Here is a 24,834-nt window from a genome sequence, read left to right on the forward strand (position 1 = left end):
TGGCAGCAGCCACGTTGGACCGCACAAGGACGACGTGCAGTGATATGTGCAACTTTGATGGTTTGTTTTTCTGCAGCGTTGATTGCATTTACGATAAACGAAGACTCCCACGCCCTTCTTAATTCACAATCAGCACATTGGAACATCTTTTAACTAACCGACGCCGTACAATCGAAGGCTGCAGGGATTGCCAAAATCCGAGGCGTCTCATGATTTCCTCGGAATCGCCGGTGAACACGTGTGCAGGGAGGGCGGTGGGGGGGGAGGCGGGGGGGGGAGCTGAGAAGGAAGCAGAGGGGAGCCGCGATGTCGAGAGTCAATTACAAAATACTACGAGACTTAGACTTTTTCCAGTCTAGAGGACGAAGGAGAGGCGGTGGCACCACAGCTACACGGACCCCATTAAAACAAAAAACTAACGACAAATAAATGTAAACGTGTATTCTTACTATTCTTCATTGATACAGGAGTTTGGGGGGGGGGGGGGGGTGCAGGGGGAGAGTTTGGGGGGGTGGATGGGTGGGTAGTGGATGTGCTGGAGGCGGCGGCTGTATGAGTGCCCCCCCCCTAGGCCACCCCGTTGCGGGCGGGCCGCTCCGGGCGCTGGTGGTTGGACGTCGACGGGTTGGGGTTGGGGTTGGGGTTGGGCGGGCCTCTTGAGGGGCGGGGCTGTTGCGAGGCGGCGCCGGGGCCGCCGGTGCGGGGGCCGTCCCCCTGCTGGCCCCCCCCGCTGCCCTGGTATCTGTAGCTGGAGCGGGCCGGGTACGGCCCCCCGTTGTACCGCTGCCCGGTGCTGTAGCCCGGGCCCTGGAAGGTGCGCCGGTTTCCTTGGAAGGACTGAGCAGAGAGAAGGGATCAGCCTCACGGCAACACACACACACACACACACACACACACACACACACACACACACACACACACACACACACACACACACACACACACACACACACACACACACACACACACACACACACACACACACACACACACACCTGTTTGTTGGGCGGAGGGCGGTACTCGCTGCCGGCGGGCGGGGTGTGGCCGGGAGGCGGGGTTTCGGCGGGGGTGGTGGCAGAGGAGGAGGTGGAGCTGCAGCGGGAGCGGTTCGAGTAGTCGGTCCTGGGGTGGTAGACTGCACAGCACGGAGACAGTGATCAGAACCCTCCTCCCCTCAGTGTTCACAGACTGCAGGCCGCATCACCATACGGCCCATAGCAACAAGGACATCACATTATAAAGTATAACAAAACATCTAAAAACATCGTGGTTCTAAACGGTGGCCTGGCGCCGAGGACAGGAAGCCTGCGGTGGTCAGAGTAGCGGTCGGGTGTTCCCATGACTGGACCCCATCTCGGACCGCGGTACGGAGAGTAAGGTCGGAGGCGCGGCCGTACCTGAACCGAACTCTGTGATGCTCGTCTTCAGGGGTTCCAGCTCAAACGTAAACTTCACGGCCTTCCCGAGGTCCTCGTCGTATTTCCGCTCGCTCACAAAGTGCTGGAATAAACAGAGGAGGATCGTTTTGGATTAACCGTCTTGATCCGCCCATGGGATGAAGGCGCAGCGGGCTGCGGGTGTACTAAGGGGGTACTGGGAGCTTGCCTTGATGTCGGCCCGTAGTTCTGTCAGCTGATCTTCAGTCATGGATGCCGATTTGTCCGTCAATCGCCAGAGTGCCTCTGCCTTCTTCTGACGGCCGTCCAAAATGCTCACTGGAAAAGTTAAACACCGTGTTAAACACGTTAACTGGGTCCTACTGAAGATGCAAGGTTGGACTGAAAAGTTGATTCCCCAATGCTCTATGTGACCCTCAACTATAGATAAATATAAGCATTATTAATTTAAATATGGTGATCAGCACAAAGAAGAATTCCAGATCAACCAACAATAGAATATTTCAGTATATACAATCATGGGAATCCATATCTAATCCCAAGACTGTTAAAACATTAATGAGACAATGTTTCAAAGGGGGACCATCTATAATAAACCCAACTGTCAAAGGGGGAACCAAACATGTAGACAGAAATAGAATTTAACAAGATGCATCATTGATGATACAATAATTTCACATGCAGATTGTTATTAATGCATGACTTGGTGTCAGCCATCTCCCCGTGGCCTCACACACATGCGTATATAAATGAAGGGGACAAGTAGCACAGAAATTTAACAGAGCTCCCAGGAATGTTGGCTTTTGTGATGCTGAAGAAACTACAGGAGGGTTCAGCCGTTCCCTCTGCGGTGCTGCGTGCACCTCGCACAAAGGCAGCATTGAGTCCCCCGCCACCCGACACTATTCACGCTCCCAGCCCCACACAGGGACACTCACACGCAGGGTGGGGTGGCCAGACGGCCTACTTGCACACGCTCGAACGAGAACACACACACACACACACACACACACACACACACACACAGTTAAGCCCTTGAAGACTAATTGTGATAAAGGGCTATACTAATTGAATTGACCCTAGACACAATTCACTTAGGTCGGATTCCTTGCCACCTTTCCCCTTCAGCGATCTGATCAGGTGATCAGATTGTGTCTAGTCACTCCTGGTCAGCAGGTGGCCTCCCGGGATGGACTCATGTGTTTGATTGAACATGTACAACTTACTGGCCTCAGCCTTGACTTTGTCCATTTCACCGAACAGGGTCACTTCTCTGTCCATTAGACTGGCAAGAGAAAGACAAAAACAACAGCGGGGGAAGAGATGACTCGTTAACCAAGATAAGAGCTTGTACTTTGACTTTGCACAGTCACTGCAATGAATTCTCTAGACTTCCCACGTCAGCTAATTCTGCTGTGCGGTTTCATTTCTACGCATTATGACTTGTGGGCACCCACACCCACACCAAACATGTGTGACAATATGAAACAATACAATTACTCCTTAAATACAATTGCGTTGCGTTTGTGATTATCTGTGGTATTTCTCCAGATGGGGAAACCCCACCAGCTCTAGAAGGCCTTAGCTCAGTGTGGCTGGCTCTACGGCAGGGCCTTACGTACATCCACTGCAAGGTGGCTCCTGTGCTCGCCCTAACGCCTGCAGTAGTAACCCAGGTGAACCGCAGACGGAACGGTTGGCCAGGTTCAAGTCAGGTCCCGGACAAGTTGTATCTCATTAATTTTGTTACCAACAATAGTTGGTAACCATGGTATAGATCACCACATTAAACTCAAAGTGCGCTATATTTTATTGTTATGCACTATGCTGTTGGTCATATTATAATTGTATCTATAATTGCAACGTGTATGCTGTATTTTGTGTTTATAGTGCTAGTTGCGTTTATTGTATTCCATTTACTTTGACGTTTCCATCTTGAGCTGGACCACTGTAACAGATAGATAACTAATGTATCAATGAACAGATCATTGGTCCTCAGTAACTTCACGGTCCCCAGCGGCTGTAGAGCAGCCAGGTGAGGAGAGACACCGGCCAGACTCACTGAAGAATGCACCAGGAGAGGCCCTGCCTCTTACGCAATGTTGCTGACGTGCATCAGCTACTATACAAGTCTGAAGTAGTTCAAACGCTTTGAGGGAATGAGGCACAGCGAGATCTGTTCCTATGGCAATCAGGGAAAACACAAATGAACCCAAGACTTTGGCCAATGCTGCCAGACACGCGTATCTATATTACAGACACGTCATATCTATTGGGAGCCTTTATCACAGCAATTATACAACAGCACCCGCAACCTCGCCTCATCGTCACACACGCACCGAGCCTTCAGTTGCTTAAGAAACGTTTCTTGTGAAAAGAAACTAACAGAAGAAACGCCTTGAGGCTCATTCAACTACCAGCTCTGGAGCTCAGCGAAGGTCTGCTTCATCCTTTTGATGGAGGTGTCCATCTCCTCCTTCACCACCATCCTGTAGCGGGTCAGGGAGGCGCTGCAGCGCTGGAGGTCCTTCACAGAGCGCTCCACGTTGGTCGCTGCAGGCGGAGCGAGACACAAACCGTGAACGGGCTGGATTGATAATCGCACACTTTTCTAACCGGTGGCCGCTCAGAGCGCTTTACAGCACGGCCTGACATTCACCCGTTCATGCACGCATTCACACACGGCGGGGTCACCCCTGGCGTCAACCACGCAGGGGCGACAGCCAGCTCGTCGGGAGCAGTCAGGGCGAGGTGCCTCGCTCGGGGACACCTCGACACTCAGCTAGGAGGAGTCGGGTTTCTAACTGGCAACCCTCCGGTTCCCAGACAGACCCGCTCTACCTCCGGAGCCGGGCGCCGCCCCACAGAGGGTTAAGGGGTGGGACAGTAGGCCGAGGCGCTCACCCGTCTTCTTGGTTCCTGAAGGGCCACGCAGGCCGTCAGCGTCGGGGGTCAGCGGTAAGGGGGCCGTGGGCGCCTGGGAGTGGGAGTTGGGCCTGGAGCGGATCCTCTGGCCTTTGGGGGCCGGGTGGCTCCTCCCTCCCGGCTGGAAGGCGGGGCTGGGGGAGCTGAGGGGACCCTCTGCGTCTGTACCTGAGGGGGGGGGGGGGGATGGAGGACCACCGGCTGTTTGTACCACACGTGATCCGCGGCCGATATGGTGAGATAACAGCAAACACTAAACACTCCGCACTTAAAACCTCCCGGCAAACAACAAACGCCACCTTTCGCCTTCAAAGACCCATTTAAAAAACATAGTTTGCGTCAATCAGGCAACCCCTAGGCCTCATGCTTACCATCTACCAACCCTCTATTTGACCATTGTCCATAAGTTAAGATGCTCCAAGCCGTACAGACCTCAGTAAGACAGGGTCAAGGCGAGCGGATCGGCCCTCACCTGGGGTTTCAGACGTGGCGGGTTCAGAGTCCAGCTCGGCATCTGCATCCAGAGACGCCGTGTCCAGCTGTTCGCTTAGGGAATCCAGAGAGTCGCCATCCAACACCGAGCCGTTGGCATGGAAACCGTTGAGCGTGCCCTTCTCCTCTGCTGCCGGTGCCGCGGCGGCGGCGGCCTCTGCTGGGGCGGCCTCCACGGGGGAGACCTCTAGGGGCTCGGGCTTGGGCTTCTTTTTCTTCTTGGGCTGGACGTTATGCGGAGAAGAGGCGGAGAGACCACCCATTGAGACGTCTGGACTACAGTGGACCTCAGACAGGGGGTCGCGGGTAACAAAGGACAGCCCCAGTGTTGAATGAAGCCGCACTGGAGCCCCTTCATAACACAGCTACAGTACAGTCGGCTGGCCCTTACCTTCTTCTTCCCGGTGACGTTCCACTCCTTGAGGATCTCCGTAGCGTTGCCTTGAGAGATGCGCAAACAGGGAAAGGTTAACGACGCCCTGAGGCCATGGAGGCGTCTGAACGACGGGGTGGTGTTCTGCATGGTTTCCAAAGTCAAAGGCTTTGAATACTTTCCCCAAACATGTTACACCTGAGGCCAAGCCAAAAATACCGTAAAGTGTGGTCTCCTACGTACTAGGGAAACCCTGTCTGAGGGCCCATGCCCTCTTACTCAGCCCGTCGGCTTGTGGGACCGCAATTCCTTTTGCTAAAGGATGCACGACACAACCAACATCAATAGTTTGTCAGGTTCAGCGTCACCAGGAATCCAATAACAAGTCAGACTTGAATGGAGATCTGAGCTTTCAGCAGCCAATTTGGTTCGAAAGAATGCGAAAGGCCTCGTCATAAAGGCCCCCGCCGTCACATCAGGACATGGATGCTTTAAGCCTTTTGTTGAAACAACAATACAGGCTGTATGCAAACTACATAGATGCCGACTGCTCCCTGCTGATTAAACGCCACATACTGTACAAAATGGCCACATACACGATTACATTCTAAAACGATTATCGATGCAACAAAAATTGTATGTTAATTTCCATGCGTGATTTTCAAAAATACATACGTGTTTGCTACTCAGAGTTTGCTAATCACTTCCTACTTTAGTGATGATCATTAAAGACATCAACAGATTAATTAACTTATCGATTAGTTTATGAGAGAAAAAGCTTTTGTTACAAATATGACTTTCTATGAACAATGCAATAGTCAATGCAGCTTGCATTACAACACAATATGGAAGTATGTAAAAAAATAGGTTTCAGTTTTCTTTTCTTTCTAATCTTTCTTTTCAATGTCATTAAAGAAAAAGCTGCTCTTGAATTAGAAGGAGTTCTTGTGTCTGGCTGTGAGTTTGCGTGCATGCTATGCGTAGGCTGAATCTCCAAGACAAATCCGATTGGCCAATACTCACTGAAGATAAATTAAATAATGTTAGAATTACTAAAACTATCCCTTTATGGTGAACAGAATGTTGCAGCAGGTGAACAAATAATAATAAAAAAAATATTCAGATTATTAATTTATCTGCATCGAGACGGAATCGTTCTAGAGAGAATCGCGATGCATTGACGAATCGATTATTTTTCCCACCACTAATATATATACATATACACACACACACATCATATACTAAATCAGTATTGAAGAGTTGTTGGCACATTCCACATCAACAATATACAGGCCAAAGACATTTGTCCAACGATAACAACTGTCCACAGTATCAGTCACATTCATACCTTCCAAGAAAGCGTGCACAGCCTTGTCCACGCAGTTCTCAAAGTGTTGGAGCACCAATACTATTTCATTGTTGCTTTTGTTTGGGACCACTGCCCTGACGGCACTGATCTGAAAAGGAAAGACCAGGCATGGCATTATCTTAAATGGACAGATACGTTACCTCAACCATCAGCGAGGGGCTAAAACATTGTAAACGATGTGGCCATGTTCGTTTTGTGAGCTTCACGTTAATCATTCCACAGAGAGATGCCACCATGCACGTGGCTCCATTCTTGTGTGCTAATAAAGCCTCAGATACGGTCGGGCTGACACGAAATCAGGCCATGAATTAAAAGGCACATTTTGGTGTGAGCTTTTCAGCCCTCAAGATGCCATATCTAATGTTAAAAAAATTGGTTCTGTGAGTGCGATAACGATGAATGACTCCACGAGTATTAATCAATAACAGTTCAACCGCAACATGAGTTGCAACCCTGATCGAAAACATCCTGTTGAATAACATAAGGGATTGATCGCAGGATGGATTGACGAAGCAATGAGCCTTGGTTGGGTGCAGGCGACGTTCCACTCGTTTATCTTCAGGAATAGTAGTAAGTGTTAGTTGAAACCGTGGACTAACCGGATATTATTTTGCCTAAACCCAAATAAAAATAGATCAAATACGTTAATCACTTGGTTTACATGTGGATTAGACCTGAAACGAATTGGGCGCTGCACTTCTACCCGATACCTAGGGGGAAAAACAAATGTGAGCCTCTATGACATCACAGGCTACACGTGCACTACCTAAAGAGCGCCACCGCAACTCTCTTAAGGACATTTTGAGAATACTATCAATACTAGTCCTCCAACATTAAATTACCAGGAGACCAGGTTGTTGACAGTGTCACACACACACTTTTGCAACGCCCAAAACAAATGTTTTGATCCAAACGTCTAAATAGAATCACAGTTAATTTGTGTAACAGGCAGACTAACCCAGTTATGTTAGAGATTACCCTGGCCTGCCAAGAAAGTCATCCACAACAATTTGACCTATCAAGTTCGATTTTATATGGCACACCTTGCCACGCAACTGTGCGATAGAGAGAAGACGCATGACACTACAATCCAATTCACTTTCATTTCTTCATTCTCCCAACATGCAAAACCAATTGACGTAGTTCCCCCGCCCATTAAACCAGTCAAGTGTCATGCCACTGGGCGATCGGTGCGCTAGAATAGGGCCAGACTCGCATCCGATCTGTCCCGGCTGTGCCAAATAAAGTTTTGCGTAATATCTGTGACCAAGTATGAATGCAGCCTAATAGCAACCTAGGAATTTTACTAATGCATGTCATCGAATATCTCACCGGCAAAACCAATGCACCTTTTCAATAGCGCCTGAGATTGGGAAGCCCATAATCCAGGGTTGTGGACTGGATTCAATGAAGGAAGTAAAATAATAGGACGCATTGTCTCACCTTTTCCTTCATTCGTTCAAATGTTCCACCCTGGGACATGACCATGTTCGATTGAGTGTCAAAAAACACCCCAGAGGTATCTGAAAAACAAAAACACAACAAGGGTCATTCTAGCCTTTCCAACTCAGACACACTCCTTAGTATATCATTTGCAAAACAAAATGAGCAAGCATGTAGGCTTACTGACCTTGCCAGGAGGGTTCCTACACTACATACAGTAGATCTCACAACACTAGTTAAAAGCATCAAACCCATCCCCAGAAATGGCAGGCCGAAAATGGCTCAAATCGAGGCCAATCCTTTATTAATGGAAGATACGCAGAGCATACACGTCTTACCAAATGACTAGGCATCCTGGGAATACATCACAAATGTAAGGCTGACTACTCATGTGAATGATATGGGCATTACTATACAACAAATAAAACACTTGACATACAATAACCATTTAACTAATTCTAGCTGTTATCCATGGGAAGTGTTGCGAGACGATCGAACTCCAAAAGACTCCCAGGCCCTTCAGGCTGAGCCTGTGCATTTCACAACTCCAACCTTTACCTAAGATGACCATCTTGTGCTGTGATTCTCCTTAGTATCTCATTTCTAGCTTACATTTACTGTACTCTATCTGACAAGTTAGAAAAACTAATAATTCGTTCAAAAAGACAATGTGGAATCTGTGACAACCTGGATGTGTTAAAGTTTAATTAAAGTAGTTCTTCCTCTCGTTGAGCCCCCAGATGAGATTACTTCTCTGGTTTTACAATTGATAAAGCAAGTCTATGAAGCTGAAAATAGGGAGAAGATGCAGTGACCATAGAAAGGACAATAAAACGCTTAATACGTCTAAAGGGTCCTTCAGAGAACGCTGGAATCTAGATTGAGGTCATTGTGAATGGCTCACCACAAAATACACTAACATCAAGTAACTTCTGCTTAATATGATTTTAAATAAAAAGTCCAAAAGCCAAATGTTGGCTTATATGCATCTTCCTCCTAAAAGTCAATACAAAACAAGGCTCTGCACGTTTATTCTCATAAAATGCTCCACTTAAAAACAATGACCTAGATCGCAGATCCTGGGTGTAGATCAAACAAGTCCCATACATACCTTTTTGGCTCTTCTTGGCCATGTTGGCGTTTCACAGAGGAGGTATCCAAAAAGCGTTGCACCGTTTTGGCTCCCAACGTCCCAAGAAATCAAAAAAAAAAAAAGATTGAATCCTGATTGCAGACTTCCAAACTCCAGATTAAATAAACACTCAGAAGAGGGCTCCGAGAACGATGATTTTCCCCTCGCAAATTTTCCACTCTTCGTGCAGATGCCAATTGAGGTTCGAAACCTAGTGGTTGGAAGAGATGGGGTCAGATCGGGCCGGACACACACACACGTAAAAGTACTGAATGATACATTGGAATTCTTGAGAACGTTTCTTCTCTGATGCAAACTTGATCAGAACGACACAGGAATATGCTAGCTCAGGTTATGTACAGTGGTTTGCACAACTTTATTGCAATGTTATAATACTAACTAAATCTCTTAGCGAGTTGCTTTAAGTTTCACTTTCCAGCTAAACCAACACTAAATCGATACCGAGTCCTGGAACACACCTCTGCACGTCATAGCCTCTTTGAGCACAGCCAGCAGTTTCAACTTTATAATCTAATCATGCAATGACTTATGTTTATCAAGAGGGCAGGTAGTTGAATCTTCAAGTGCACAAGGTGTAGTTATGTTGATTGTTGCGAGCATATTGGATAAGTGACTATGACTAGCATTAACCAGCTGAGCAAACATTCTTCCTGTGATTGTTAGGACGCAATTCATGTGGAAACTGGGTCAAAATAAATATCAAGAAATATGGCTTAACTAATGAAGAGGGTTCAATTTCACTCTAGTTAAAGAAGTTATGCCTAACTAAAGCCAATTTCTCCTTTGGCTCCAACTTGCAGACAATATCAGGGACTCAAATGTAATAATAAAATACCAAATTGAGTTGACCTATAATATTCTGTTAACCTAAAAACGAAAAAGCTAACTAAATCGAATATAACCATACATGAACAAAGAGATGTCATTCAATTAGAAAAGGGAACCACGTTTGGCAACAGTAACACAAAAACCACCAAGGTAATGCACTTATTTTAAGGTTGAAACTTAACATAACACTTTTACCATCAACCTTGTTTATTAACACAACATAGTACTTTAACCATCCATCCTTCGACCTGGTTAACTAACATAACATAGAACTTTAACCATCTATCCACCCATCTGGTTTACTAACAGAACTTGGCACTTAAACCATCTATCAACCCACCTTGTTTACTAAGACAACATAGGACTTTAACCATCTATCCACCCACCTGGTTTGCTAACAGAACATAGTACTTTAACCATCTATCCATCCATCCATCCATCCGGTTTACTAACACACACTTTGAGAGACTCAGCCTCCAGCATCCATCACGTTAGGTTTGGTTAGGTTAGCTTGCTGGACGTTACAAGAATTGCTTATTGTCCCTCATCTCGTCACTGCGATGCATTAGTGTAATGGCTCGTAATCTCAGACGCTAGAGCCTCAACCCAATGTTCAATGGAGAGAAACTAAGACGGTGAAACGCAGTGACGGCCAGTGAACACATCGCCTGGCTTTGTTAATTTAATGCCCAATTCTCATCAACGCTAGCAAGTCTGCTAACGTCAAACGCCTTATATAGCAAAGGCTAGACAACCATAATGTATAGAAAACATAAAGATGAAGCGTTTTAATTTGAGCATTATTCTGTATACTGCAATCACATTTCAAACAATTAAATGAATACGCCATTGTGGTAACAGAGATTATTCTTTGTGGAGCGGGGTAAGTTACCTTTGCCTCTCCTTCTGCTTCTGCCTCTGCCTCTGCCTCGTCAGTCTCTCCAGTCGTTTGCTGCGTGCAATATTTTCTTTAGGCTACTTAGGTGGTGCCAGATTCGGCAGAACACCCCCTTTCATAGCTTTTCTTATTTTTCTTCTTTTCAATTTAAAGGGAGCCTAGAATGTCACCAGTCACATTGCTGCCACCCACAGGATTGGAGTTCCCCACCATAAAATGAGCTAGAAAATAAATAAAACCAAAATCAAACCCTGGCTAAGCAAATGTGGATATCTAGAAATTATAAAAACCAAAGCCTGTTCCTCAGATTAATCAATAGCAGGACCCACAGGTGTGTACAATGAGAATGTGGTCACACCCAATGCAAAGAGCATTATAACATCTTAAACTTCTTACATAGGCCTATACGTGGCAGTCCACATCCCACACTTGGTACATAGCCCCACCTTGATGCTCATCCTTTAGCAGCGGTCCTGCCTGCAAACCTCATTCCTGCCGTTATCCCCCTCCTATCCACTTGGCATACCCTCCTCCCAACACACTGCTGTATTGATTGATCACTCTTCTTGCGTCCTTTCAAGGTTGTCAATAAAGCTGTTTATAATAAATATGGCTGTTTAATGTGTAATTTCTGAGACTTTCCAAATTGTACATTAGAATAACATATTAGAGGGGAAATGAATGGTTTGGGCATTTATTCAATGATCATCAAAGTTATAATGATGAGGTGCGATGAGCACCTTCGTTATTCATAGAAGGGAAAATTCCAATTGGATGATGTGTTGGAATGAAATAATTATTTATATATGATGTACCTATTTTTGAGCCCAAATGTCTGATGAAACCAATTTAAAAAATTGCTTTTCTAAATTTCGGTACTTTGTGAAGATGATGTCTTTATATTTGTTTTTGAACTGTCTTATGCTTATATTGGTTAAATTATGCATCTTTGTAAGCCTAATGTTACAGTATATTAATCCATTGCAAGCAGTTTATTGAATAAGTTGTAGTATGACATGCATTTCTCATTTAAATACTCTTAAATTAGATAGATATATCAGTTTGGTATGTAGGCTATACGTCTCGACAATAATGTGATATTCCAGACCAACAAATCTGAAATGAAATTGGAGCATGTTGATAATGAAGTTGATAAAAGAAGACCGATATCTAAGAACGACATTCCTCACACAAATCATGCCGATTTCCCTCAAAGCTAGAAACAATGACTCTTCGTCCTAGAACTGAAACTCTGATCTGATCTGGTTCTAGAGAAGGATATAGTCTGTTCTAGATCTAGTTCTAGAGACTGATCATATTCAACTGATCCAAGTATGTTAATCTGGCAACTCCAACTCCCTGCGTCACATCCTGAGAAATAGTCTATGTTTTGCCACTGTGGTGTCCAGTGTTGCCAGATTAGGCTCGATGTCCCGCCCAAATTGACAACACTGGATCATGCAGCCAGTCTGGCAACACTGTTGGTATCCATAGTGAAGTTGTCAGTCAGCTGGGTCAACGTACTTGGTAACCGTCATATCGATCAGTCCAAGTGGTGACACTTCAACTGTCACAATCACACCAGAAAACACGCTCCCCCCGTAGGCTACCTAGTGGTTAATTGAGGTGAAGCGCTGACTTCTCTTAGTTAGTCAAGATTCTCTTTTACTTCTGCGGATCGAGTCCAACCACGATTCTTCCGTTCAAAAGCACGATCAGGGTCGACTCACACCTAGTTGCCGTTGGCAAAATATTTGATTTTACGGTCGGATCTTCGAGGAGCAGCTCCTCGACAATAAGCGGCTCTTTAACGTCACCCCCAGTTTAGAGATAGACTATTTGTCTATTTTCGGGGAACTACAAAGCAAAAAAAGTAGAGAAGATTATTTGAGGATGAGCCTAAACTTCGGCCACTATTTTGGATGCCATAGATAAGCTAAATAAAGTGTTGAGCCGAGGGGCGTCCTAACCTCGTCAAACCATAATACACTTTGTAAACGACAACGATGTGTAATTAAACCCTGGTAGGATACAAAACCATCCGATGACAACAGTTATGCTTTCAAAATAGTGATGTATCGCTGTAATCTGTATCACAACTCTGCTTCGCTGCCGGGTCGTCCCCGACCTGAAGGTGTGTGCCCGCTTTCGACTCTATAGAGCTAGTGGAGCTAGAGGCACAGTCACACCAAACGCATCCACCATGAGCCACCCGAAAACCAAGACGGCAATCCCCTATGAAGTGGATGATTCTGGTAAGAATCTTTTGGATAAATCACTTTATTTTCTGAGTACCGGTACATCTCCAGGAATCCGTTTACCTGGGGGGCATTTGCGCAGAGAGCCCGACGGCCCGGCCGGGCCGGAGCTGGCGTTAAGTGGGTAGACCTGGTGGCTAACAGTGGCTAGCTTGGTTAGCACGCATCTTTAACTTTCTCCAACTGTTAGCAGAATCTGCTATTTCTTTGAATACATTGTTTAATTATTTGCTTTATTTAGGGTTCCCTTAAATGTGCTTTTTTTTGTGTATGCTTGATTTACCGCTGTGTTAAGGTTGCGTTCCCTCGTTTGCTAAGGCTAATTGCTAGGCTTACTGTGACCTGGTAATCTGCACTGTTCTGCAGCCACGATTTGACTTATTGATGTTGTTTAGGCAATTCACCTTATTGTTGGGGCTGTTGTTATGGAGTATTATTGGGGAATGAATGCACACTGGTTGTGTGCAGCAAATCAGAACGGAATATGTCCAATCCATTTTTAAACAAAAGTTAACATTTTCAAAATAACCCAAAACTAAAAATGTATGAACTGTACACGGATGCATGCACTATATTTAGTACGTCTTAACAAGTTATATTGATTTTCGTTTTTTACTTTGGCTCATTTAAATATAATGTAGGCCTACCTTGGATTGTTAAAACTTAGTAATAAGTGCTAAAAGTAAGTGGTTTGCCATAGATATCAAATCTATGGCAAAATGTGTTATTCTACTGCTCATGTATGCTAGTGTTATGTCTCATTTGATCAATCCTCATATATATGTTATGTTATATATATATATCTCTGTTGCATTTTAATACCTCCAGAAAAAATTGATGAAATATATTACACATTTTACATTGCAGGGAAATTTATTGCTTCCACACAGCGTCCAGACGGAACATGGAGGAAGCCCAGGAGAGTAAGGGACGGTTACACTCCCCAGGAAGAAGTCCCTGTGTAAGCTTGTGTTCACATTACACTGTAACCAATCACAAACTTTTGGAAAACACCCTTTTAATTATCCTGTTTTACATTTTATTAATAAGGCAAATTGACAACAATGCATAATGGCACCTTACAGATGGAAAACATGTTTTCCTTGCTCACTCACTTCCTTTCTTTCGGTTTCAGCTATGAGAACAAGTTTGTGAAGTTCTTCAAGAGTAAGCCCGACCTCCCGCCCGGCATGAGCCCGGCGGACGCGGCGCCATCCAACAGGCAGCAGGCGGTCCCCGGGTGTGCGGCCAGCGAGCCCACCGGCCTCTCCAAGACGGCCAAGCGCAACATGAAGCGCAAGGAGAAGCGCAAGCAGCAGCAGCCGGCGGACGAGGACGACGCGGAGCTTGAGTCGGCCAGGAGCGCCGTGGAGGGCGCCTCCCTCTCGGAGCTCCCCGCCAAGGGAGCGGTCGGCACCGGCCCGGCCGCGGACGAACCCTCGGCCGCCAGCGAGAAGGTCAAAAAGATCAAAAACCTGAGGAAGAAGCTGCGGCAGATCGAAGAGCTGCAGCAGAAAATGGACTCAGGGGAAATCAGTGAGCCGTCGAAGGATCAGCTGGAAAAGGTGGGGAGGGCCCGGGCCCTGCAGGAGGAGCTGGAGCAGCTGGAGGAGGAGGAGGACTCTTGAAGCGGGGCCAGCGGTGCAGGGCAGAGGGACGGACAATTGAAAGTACAAACTGTGTAAACTTTGACCTCCATTGAAAATAGTTTTTTTTTTTTTTTTTTTGCTAGTCAACATAAACTGTAGCTTGGGAAGTAAGCACACTACCAAAGCCTCTCAACCTGACGTATTGAAGGACCACGAACGTGTAAATCCTCAGCACTTATAATTATAGTAATTATCTGATGTTTAAATGTAACCTGAAAAGAACTTTTTTCGCTAGGTGTTTCATTTAATATTGAACTTTTAAAAGGTCCTGTACAATGTACGGTTCATTGTGCATGGAGTGGTTTTATGTGCCATTTATTGATCATGATATTGCCTCAACACACCCATGTCAATCACAGTTACAGAAGAAAAGACTAATGATGAGGTGTTGGTAGTAGTCGGTGCATTTATTAAAATTGTACCCCACTGAGAAGTTACGATTTTCTAAATAAATGACATTACGTTGACGTCATAGAAGTCTTTTATGGATTGGGACCTCAAAGTGTTGCTTCAGTTCTTAGGCAAGCTGGCTGTTGATTTTCATTTTGTATTATGTGTGGCAAAATGTTTTATAAACAAGCTATACTTGGTGCAATGGCTGTCTTTTCAACGGTGATCAATGACTGACCAGAAAAGTGTGTTCAGTTCGGACACAATGTTTACCTTGAGTTTGGTCATTGCAACACTTAATGTGACGAAGAAGCTGTTTGTGGGTGTTTTTACAACGTGCTCAATACGTTCATTTTCAAAGTCCAGTGGATCCGGTCTATTTTGAACGTTGTACATTCTAAACAATGTTTTATTTTTACATTTTTATGACCATTATTTCTGAGTATTATAATAAAGGCAAAGATTACTGACCAACCAGCATCTTTATTAAGAATGAACACGAGACATCACAAATGTGTGCAAGTCTATTGGCTTATTATTTTCTCTGCATTGTTATGTCAGTTGTTGCATGAAGCATTCAGGCAACACCCTTTGGTAAAGAGATATTGAGTTGAAAATGCAAGGTTCAAAGGACACATTGAGAGCAGAAAGAGCCAGCCAAGAAAATATCAACCGAATACAAGATAACGTGTATTATTTCAACACTAATGAGCTAGTAGTCATTAGTGATTTTTTTTAGTTTGCGACCTAGGAAATGTTATATATGTCCAGGGTTGATGTTACGATCGCTGCGTTTACATGTGACACACAAAATTCAGCATTTTCATAATACGGATTCATAGTTTTTGGAAATTCATTTAAAAAGATATCCATGGGCTTCATTTAATTGGCTCATGCTGTCCTTCTGAAATCGTATGTTAGCCAAGTCGCCTACTGTTTCCTCATATGACAGTATTATGAACTAGGATAGGCCAAATAGCAGTTTTCCAACCTAACACTCTACTGGTGGTTACATTATTGTGACACTGCCCCGCCTCTGGTTTCAATCACAGTAACTGTCATGGAGTGGAATGTTGTCAGTTGTTTTGTTCAGGGGGATGTTCAAAAAACAAAACAAGCATTCACTTTTAGATGTACAATAACAAGACTATTTATTGAAAAACTGCAATGATCCTACAGTACACATTTAAATGTGTAGGTCATTGTAGTTTCAAAGACTGCCTGTAGAGGAGTGGGGAAGCGGTTTAGATGTAGGCCTATAAACCAATGGACATATCACAAACACCAGACATCAATAAAACATTTGTATTCTTTGAAAACATTTAATGATTTTGTTTTTTCTTTGGAGATGACTAGTAAATGAATGTGAAAGATATTCTAAAATTACCCTAGACTACTAATTGTTATGTAGCAAACCCTGCTGTCAAAGTGTGAAATATGTTTTGGCTTTTGCTTTTCCGCCCAGCACATTCCTTGTGGAGCCTTATGGTTCAGGCTGTATAAAGGCACTAACGAACATTCAAACTGAACAACTTGTTGAAGACGGTACACCATTAAGAAGGAATCATACATATTGTTTGCAAAATCCAATATTATTGGTTTAATTGGGCCGCATAATTACCTTTCTTAAGACGTATATAATGTCAGATCCTGGAATGGAATATATGTTACTTATTGTCTTACTGACAGCAACATCGTCCATTGCGGTCACCAGAGATGAATTTGTGAAAGCACTGGTAAGGAAGACATCTTTTTACCAACCATTCTCTACTGTTTCTGTGTCTTCACTACAACATGTGTTGGAAAAATGTTCATGGCATTCCCAACTGCTCCTTTTTCTTTTGTTGCATTAATTGGTTATTTTGACAAGCTTACTTCAACATTTTTTAAATGCACAATGAAAACAAATGTTAACATAAGCTGCAAACTAGAATTGTTTTACAGCTAAATAAAAAATGATGGTAACGCAGAATTATACCCTGAAAGCTAAATAAAAAAATAGTATACGTCATATATAGTCCTAAGTAAAATAAGTATGTATATGGCTCATGTATTCAGTGGCTTTGTGACGAACAATGTTTTCCTAGGATTATTTAGGGCACTACGGGTATTTACACATTCCACTGCATAATGGGGATCAGCAATATGCTCCTGAGGAGGTAGAAGAAGCCCTCAGGTGACTGGTTCTGATCCCTCTTTCACTACACAGATTATCCAACTGTTATCAATGGACGGTTTAACCATGGCTTTGTTTATGTTGTTGTATTTTTCTTTTATTCAGAATCTTTCAAAGGGTAAATGGCCTGAGCTCATCTGGAGAACTAAACGCTGCAACGCTGGCAGTGATGGGCAAACCTCGCTGTGGTCAAGCAGACCCTTTCACCAACAACTCCCTGGCATATCGAGTGATTGGTGCATAACACACGCTCTGCTCACAACAGACTGCTGATTGTGGACTCTTATTGACTATTCATTTTACGTATGCAGATTCATCAAATTAAACGCTACCAAAATAATGTGCCTCTAATTCATTGTTTCATAGGTAAATGGCGCAAATCGTCGCTGACCTACCGTATCAATAACTACACACCTGACCTGGGATCAGCAAAGACCCGGCTGGCCATCCAACATGCATTCAGGTATTGGAGTGACGTGTCACCCCTAACGTTCAGGGAGGTCCGGCAAGGGAGGGCCGACATCAACCTCTCGTTTCACCGCAAAGACAAAACATGCCCAGTGCCATTTGACGGCAGAGGTAAGAAAATACTGTTAAAAACTCAAAATGAAATATGTTTTAAATGCCTACTATGCCTTATACCTCTACACATTGATTCGACAATTTGGAGACACACGCACATACACACTCACACACACACACACACACACACACACACACACACACACACACACACACACACACACACACACACACACTCATACGCATAAAGAAGGCCGCTCTGACCCCTGCTCTGATGTCTGACGGCTTGCTGTGTTGCTAGGGCATGTGCTGGCCCATGCAGAAGCCCCACAGTCAGGCATCGTGCACTTTGATGGGGATGAGCTTTGGACCGAGGGGAAGCGCTATGGCTCCAACCTGAGGATCATAGCGGCCCACGAGATCGGCCACGTTCTGGGCCTGGGCCACTCTCAACTCCCCCACGCGCTGATGGGGCCCGTGTACAGCGGCTACCAGTCCCACTTCAAGCTGCATGCAGACGACATACAGGGCATCCAGGTGTTGTATGGTAATCTCAGCCGATGCGTGTTCCTCCTGAGGCAGTACGAATCCCTTCAGCATGTGTTATGAATACATCGTGGTATGTGAGGTTTCTGACTTTTCTTTGGAGTGCTTCTGCCATCTGTCCCACTTTTATGTCCCTTCTCAGGGAAGCCAGGGAAACGTGTGCCATCGAGGAGTCCAGGCCTGTCGGTGCCAGCTGGAAAGGCCCCACATCCTTGCAAAGCGACAATAGACGCAATCATGTTGGGTGTGTAGACCTGGACACTGTGGAAAGATATGATAAGAGTGCCATCAGGGCAACCTTCCTTTTCCTGTTCATTAGTTATTACTTTCTGTTTCCATGGAGTTTTTTTGTGTTTATTTCTAGGTCCGCAACATAAGACATATGCCTTCAGTGGTCAGCATGTGTGGACAATGTCGGGATCTACATACAGCACGCCTACCCTGATCTCTGCCCTTTGGAAAGAACTTCCGGGATCCTTGAACGCCGCAGTCTACTCCCAGAGGACCGGAAAATCCTACTTTGTGAAAGGTGATTCAGGATCCATTGAACAGCTAGGTTACAGGTTATGTGGGCCGAGTGCAGTCAGCTGGAATGATTTCTCCAGCTGTTGATGCTATGCTGTCCATCAAAGGTGTTTGGACCACCTGTCTGCATTTTTGTATACTGCTGTGCATTCTAATTAAACAATTTGTATCATAATTTTCCCTTCACAGGGAAACAATTGTGGAGATATACAACATTTAAACTTGACCGTGGCTTTCCCAAAAATATGGCACAAATTCCAGCTGACATTGATTCCGCCTTTTATCAAAGAAACCCGAAAAGAATTATATTCATCAAAGTAGGTACCAGGAACATCTTTGAATCTCATCAATTGTGTTGTAAATTCTTACTCTTTGTGTTGTGTATAGACAGCCAGCACACTAGCATTAACATGAATTGACTTGTTTCAGGGCTCACAGTATTGGCAGTGGGATGAAATTGGAGTTACAGACTTCAAGTCGTATCCAAAAGCTATCCAAAAGCTTTACAGAGGGTTTCCTAGCAATCCAAGTGCTGTATCTACGGGGACTAACGGACACATTTATGTGTTCAAGGGAACCCAGTATTGGCGTGTTAACAAACAAACAGTGGAGAAGGGCTACCCGCTAAACACAGCAGCAAAATGGATGCACTGTGATGACTGAACCGCTAGAGGGCAACAATGATTCAAAGATACTTAATGCACCTTGTTTACAGAAGAGGATTTTGTTTTGTTTATTGTCAAGACTGACTGTCAAGTCTGAATATACAAGACATACATAAAACACTCAGGGGAATTCAAATCATTTTCTTCTTATTATTATTATTATAATAAAGAGCAATGGTTTCAAAGTGTTATATGCTGTCTCTTAAACAAAATGTCCAAGCGATTTCCAATATATATTAAAAAGGCCAGGACTGATTGACCAACATAAAACAGGACTAGCTATTGGATGTTATCATTGTAGCACATTCACAAAACAATTATTTAATTTTTCTCAAAGGATAAGTGCTGAGTATGAAGCTGTATGTAACTTTTAATTCTCAGTAATTCATCCCATCATGTTACACATTTCCCATGATGTTCTGTCTTGAATAGCTCAATACTTTCATACTAGCATTTAAAATGTAAAAAATCATGACATCATGTACTGCGAAACACTGAAATATTACCAGCATTGTGCAAGTAAAAATAAGTATTAAAATTACACTTAGTTTAGCTGTTATGTGTGTCATTCTGCTGATTCTGAAATAAATAAAATGTAAAAAAAAATGAATTGAAAGCCATGGAAATAAAGATTTGAAGGAACCAGGGGTTTGAATCAGACCGTGTGCAGGGGGGGGGCTGTACTGTTTGAAGTCCTCTCTAAAGCCTGAACCCCGGCGAGGAGGCGGTCAGCGGTGCCATGGAGCCCGTCTCAAAGTCCAAGTCAATCACGGTGCACGTGACGGTGCTGACGGTGCTGCTGCTGCTGGAGGACCCCGTGCCCATCTGGCGCTCCTGCAGACTCCTGATGTAGCTCTGGAGGACAGAACACACCCGCCGCAGTCAGGGACTGATGGCTAACTTCAGAACATCCTCAACAACACCTGAGTGCACGGAACGCACGACACCCCGAAAAATGAACCTGTGTGTTGGTCTTTTGGGGGTTGTGCATTCTGTGCACTCAGTTGTTGTACTTAGTTGTAGTATCAATAGCATCATATAGCATCACATAGCATTATATAGCATCATATAGAATCACATAGCATCATATAGCATCACATAGCATTATATAGCATCATATAGCATCACATAACATCATATAGCATCACATAGCATAATATAGCATCATATACCATCACATTATGTGATGCTATATGAGGCTATATTATCCTATGTGATGCTATATGATGCTATATTATGCCATGTGACTCACATGGCATAATATAGCGTCATATAGCATCACATATCATAATATAGCATCACATAGCATAATATAGCATCACATAGCATAATATAGCATCATATAGCATCACATAGCATAATATAGCTTAATATAGCATCACATAGCAAAATATAGCATCACATCGCATAATATAGCATCATATAGAATCAATATCATCATATAGCCTGATATATGACCATATAGCTTCATATATCATCATATAGCCTGATGTATGTGACCATATAGCCTCATATATCACCATATAGCCTGATGTATATGACCATATAGAATCATATAACACCATATAGCCTGATGTATATGACCATATAGCCTGATGTATATGACCATATAGCCTCATGGCGCCTCATATCCAGGCTGTGTGTCTGCTGTACGGCGTTGCGCTCACTGACCGGCGCCAGCACGTCCCCGGCGTAGCGCCTCAGGGGCGGCGGCCCGCGGCGGCGCTGAGAGGGGGCCCTCCTGTGGCTCCGCCTGTACTGCAGCGTGCTGGTCGGGGCCTCGGCCTTGGCCTGCTGCTTCCTAAACTCAGCTGGGGGAGTTGAGAGAGCACCAATAATGAAAATGGGCTTTTCAATCACCACCAGATCAATCATATTCAGAGTGAAAAGAGCGGTAACCGCAGGATTGAGTCTGCAATTATTTTCCTATTTATATAATTGCGCTCTGATTGATTTTATCCCCTATTTGAGTCCATAGAGCAGGTCCTCACCCCACTCGCTGTGGGACACCCCAACAGCCGTGACCCTCCACTGCACCAGCACTCCCGCCAGACTCAGAGCGGGGGCGATCCCCATGAGGGCCCCGCTGATCCAGCACAGCGGGTACGGGGCCACCCCCGACACGGCGTCGCCCAGGTGCACCGCCAGCGGGAAGGCCTCCACCAGGTAGTCCACGCTCAGCGCCACGGCGGACGCCCCCACCACGGCCGTGGACCCCACGGTGAGGGGCTTCTGCCAGCGCAGCGTGAGCAGGGCGCAGAGCACGCTGGTGGCCAGCAGGGCGCCGAGGGGCGCCCACCAGGGGGACAGGGTGGGGTGGAACTGTGCGACGGCCAGCAGGGCGGCGCCGGAGAGTACCCCCCCCAGCTGCAGGCCGGTGAGGAAGAGCCCCAGGGTGGACACCAGCATGGTGAGCAGGCCACACAGCACGCCCACACCCAGGCTGATGCCCGCCTTGGTCCCCAGGCCCAGCTCCGTGTCCGGCACGGAGTCCTTCTGGACCAGCGACAGGAGGCACACCACGGCCGAGCCCAGCATGAACCCGGACAGGAACATCACCATCTTGAAGCAGCGATATCCTGGGGACAGAGAGGGTCAGCTGCACTGGGACGAGGTCCCTCTTGGGTCTGGGTTTATTGGGCTTGCTGAATGGCGGAACACAGTAAGCGGCCATTGTTGCATATTGTTGCGTCGTTGCACTGTTTGCTTCTAACAATGATTCCTATACACGTGTCCGCCGAGTCAGTAATCCCCAACTTTACCTTCAGATGTAAACAGACCCTGTTGTAACCTACTTCACACCTTCTATTCCTTCATTCACTATCGGCATCAAGGTATTTGTGTCGTTCAGTGGGCTGCACAGAACTCAGCATTGTGTGCCGGGGGTTCACGGCTCTATCATCAGCAGGTAAAATGTCAGTGCAGCACTAGGCGTAAACAAAGCCAGCTCGTGGGGGGTAGACAGTATCACTCCCTGCAGGGTTTATATCCAGCCTTAACCCCTGGCAGCTCCCAGGCACCTGGCCATGGCCTCTCTAATCCAATAAGCCCTTAGTACGGTATTGAAATACACCCCTGGGAATGAGACTCAAGGAAAATAGGATGTTGCTGAAATGTTGGCAGGCGCAGGATCCAAATGCATGACTTTATTTCTCTATAATGGACCGAGAACTCTTACCAAAGAAACAGTAGACCAGACCCACTGACAGACATATGGAGCAGACCAGCGTGGGAATGACGTCATACTCCTGCCTAATCTCCCACACACACGTGTCTCCCAGGGTTGAGGCGGGGCCAGGTGTATCAGTCACGTAGAGGGACGGGTCGGCCATATTCAGGCCACTTGGGTTTTTCTACTAGACCTGCTGTTTGGTTGGACCGTACAGCCGGCTGATGTTCTCTAGTCATTGAAGTGTACTTGGCATCCAGGAACAGAGGAATAACTTCTGGTCTTGCACCTGAAAAACAAAAAGGAGGGCAGTGTTGGGCCCCCTGGGATCCACAGCTGACTCCTTATCAGATCATGTGATCGGCACACAGCCCCAAGTTCCAATTGTTCAACGTCACTTGTTTAAAATATAATTTTGGGAAAGATTAGATTCCTCAGCCCTTGATCCTATAATGAGATCCCTTTCACAACCTCCCAGTCCTGAAGCGTGAGACTGCTTCCTTGAGTTTCCTGTTTCCTATTCTTTCTCTAGGAACCAGAACAGGAAGTGGAAGATGGCCTCTGAGGTGTGTGTGTGTGTGTGTGTGTGTGTGTGTGTGTGTGTGTGTGTGTGTGTGTTTCTCTCTCTCCTGGTTCCTTTGTGAAATGAGCGGATACAGACATGGAAATGGCTCACTGGCTTGGTGTCATGGCTTGTAATTGTTTTGTGCAGGTGTTTTTGTTGTCGTTTTGTTCTCATTCTGAACAATGAAGAACAGAAACACCCTCCAAAACACCACACAATGTTCACACATCCTTCACATAGTGTGTGGGGAAGTGTAACATATATGCATATAGAAATGCTACGTCCCTTTGATAAATCGGTCCTAACGTCTGCATGAAGTCAACAAAAATCTTTGATCAAGAGAAAGCAAAGTAGTGTGCATAGCCTTGTTGTCATAACCTGCCAAGTGTTGACCCGATTATCTTCCACGGATCTCATGGTCAGCAAATGGAATTACGAGGAGCTTTAGTAGACTTGTAAGACTTGGTTAACGTATTGCTAAACGTACCACTTGTTTTTAAATAGTAAACCTATGCATGTTAAACTCAGGAAATACCGTCCTGTAAGAATGTTTGTAAAGGCACGTTCATCTTTTAGAATTTTTAAACGTAACAGGACTCATAATTTACACGTGATTGCACCACTCAAAAGTTCGTGAGGGCAGATATCTGTAGGCTATGCATACTCCATCCATGTACACATTTAAATATAAAATGTTATTATATTCACCTACCTTGAATTAGACATTCGCTTTACGATTAGCCCTTTTAACTAATAATCCAGTAAAACAAGCGCAGGTTTTGAAAAGTTTTCTCCTGTGTTTATGCGAGGGCTCTTTGTGCGCCGCGCTAAAGTCCGCCTGTGTGCTCCAGTGAACAGCTGACGCGCTGATCGAGGGAGCGACCATCTGCCCCAGCGTGCTGGACAGTGACAGCCCGAGCCTAGTGCCAAGTCCAAGGTCAGTTCACACTATCGCCACTCTCAAATAAACGCTTGATGCACCTCATAATCTTTGTTCATTCAAAATTCTACTTTTATTTTATTTTATGTATGCCTGTTAACCTATTTAGTACAGTGGGGGTTTATGCTGGGAAAAAGCGAGTTATTTAAGGCATGTTTACACCGTTGGCTGTAATACCTACCTTTAGCCACCACTAGGTGTCAATATATCCCCATATTTCTGAATGCTGCCGCCTACAGTAATGCGTGGGATGCTACGAGTCTTTTCCGTTTTACAAAGAACATCATAGGTATACTGTATGACTAAAGTTTCCATAAGCACAATAAAAAATGTAAACTAGCGTTCCCCGTGTCCAACCCTGAATGTCGCCCAGCGGTCCCAGGGGAGCTCACCAGACTCACATCAGTAAATGGTCGCACAAACACGGCAACAAATGTCAGGGTGAAATACCAGATTAATAATGACAGTAGTTAATGGCCACATGGGGAAACTGAACTGCAATAATAACGTTGGAATGACGAGGGAATTTGAGCTGTCATGCAGAATTAAGG

The 24,834-nt window shown here is 45.1% G+C and overlaps 4 protein-coding genes across 6 annotated transcripts; 2 read left to right on the plus strand and 2 right to left on the minus strand.

Moving 5' to 3' along the window:
- Positions 1 to 463: 463 nt before the first annotated feature.
- On the minus strand, positions 464 to 10,998 carry spats2 (spermatogenesis associated serine rich 2). Its single transcript, XM_030351783.1, has 13 exons — positions 10,873 to 10,998; positions 9,111 to 9,342; positions 8,000 to 8,079; positions 6,536 to 6,644; positions 5,206 to 5,255; positions 4,795 to 5,038; positions 4,302 to 4,490; positions 3,815 to 3,950; positions 2,624 to 2,682; positions 1,606 to 1,715; positions 1,398 to 1,500; positions 996 to 1,135; positions 464 to 837 (listed from the first exon to the last, which is right to left on the minus strand). Exons 2-13 carry the CDS (start codon positions 9,130 to 9,132, stop codon positions 568 to 570), a joined length of 1,512 nt encoding a protein of 503 aa, XP_030207643.1. The 5' UTR covers positions 9,133 to 9,342; positions 10,873 to 10,998; the 3' UTR covers positions 464 to 567.
- Positions 10,999 to 12,471: 1,473 nt separating this feature from the next.
- Positions 12,472 to 15,649, plus strand: pym1 (PYM homolog 1, exon junction complex associated factor). Of its 2 annotated transcripts, none has more exons than XM_030351807.1 (3): positions 12,472 to 13,133; positions 14,027 to 14,097; positions 14,272 to 15,649. In XM_030351807.1, exons 1-3 carry the CDS (start codon positions 13,116 to 13,118, stop codon positions 14,762 to 14,764), a joined length of 582 nt encoding a protein of 193 aa, XP_030207667.1. In that variant the 5' UTR covers positions 12,472 to 13,115; the 3' UTR covers positions 14,765 to 15,649. The 2 variants fall into 2 exon arrangements, with proteins under 2 accessions (XP_030207667.1, XP_030207657.1); XM_030351797.1 differs by having other exon boundaries at positions 12,489 to 13,133; positions 14,004 to 14,097.
- Positions 15,650 to 16,650: 1,001 nt separating this feature from the next.
- LOC115548934 (matrix metalloproteinase-19-like) lies at positions 16,651 to 20,251 on the plus strand. Of its 2 annotated transcripts, XM_030363877.1 has the most exons (9): positions 16,654 to 16,911; positions 17,263 to 17,351; positions 17,457 to 17,587; positions 17,718 to 17,930; positions 18,175 to 18,420; positions 18,562 to 18,663; positions 18,784 to 18,948; positions 19,134 to 19,261; positions 19,374 to 20,251. In XM_030363877.1, exons 1-9 carry the CDS (start codon positions 16,816 to 16,818, stop codon positions 19,605 to 19,607), a joined length of 1,404 nt encoding a protein of 467 aa, XP_030219737.1. In that variant the 5' UTR covers positions 16,654 to 16,815; the 3' UTR covers positions 19,608 to 20,251. The 2 variants fall into 2 exon arrangements, with proteins under 2 accessions (XP_030219746.1, XP_030219737.1); XM_030363886.1 differs by lacking the exons at positions 19,134 to 19,261; positions 19,374 to 20,251 and having other exon boundaries at positions 16,651 to 16,911; positions 18,175 to 18,410; positions 18,784 to 18,925.
- LOC115548944 (transmembrane protein 198) lies at positions 19,896 to 24,268 on the minus strand. Its single transcript, XM_030363902.1, has 5 exons — positions 24,056 to 24,268; positions 22,788 to 23,067; positions 21,601 to 22,188; positions 21,281 to 21,420; positions 19,896 to 20,464 (listed from the first exon to the last, which is right to left on the minus strand). Exons 2-5 carry the CDS (start codon positions 22,939 to 22,941, stop codon positions 20,309 to 20,311), a joined length of 1,038 nt encoding a protein of 345 aa, XP_030219762.1. The 5' UTR covers positions 22,942 to 23,067; positions 24,056 to 24,268; the 3' UTR covers positions 19,896 to 20,308.
- Between the last annotated feature and the right edge of the window lie 566 nt (positions 24,269 to 24,834).

The sequence above is a fragment of the Gadus morhua genome, chromosome 1 (genome assembly GCF_902167405.1).
Source record: "Gadus morhua chromosome 1, gadMor3.0, whole genome shotgun sequence".
In the NCBI taxonomy this organism is placed as follows: domain Eukaryota; kingdom Metazoa; phylum Chordata; class Actinopteri; order Gadiformes; family Gadidae; genus Gadus; species Gadus morhua.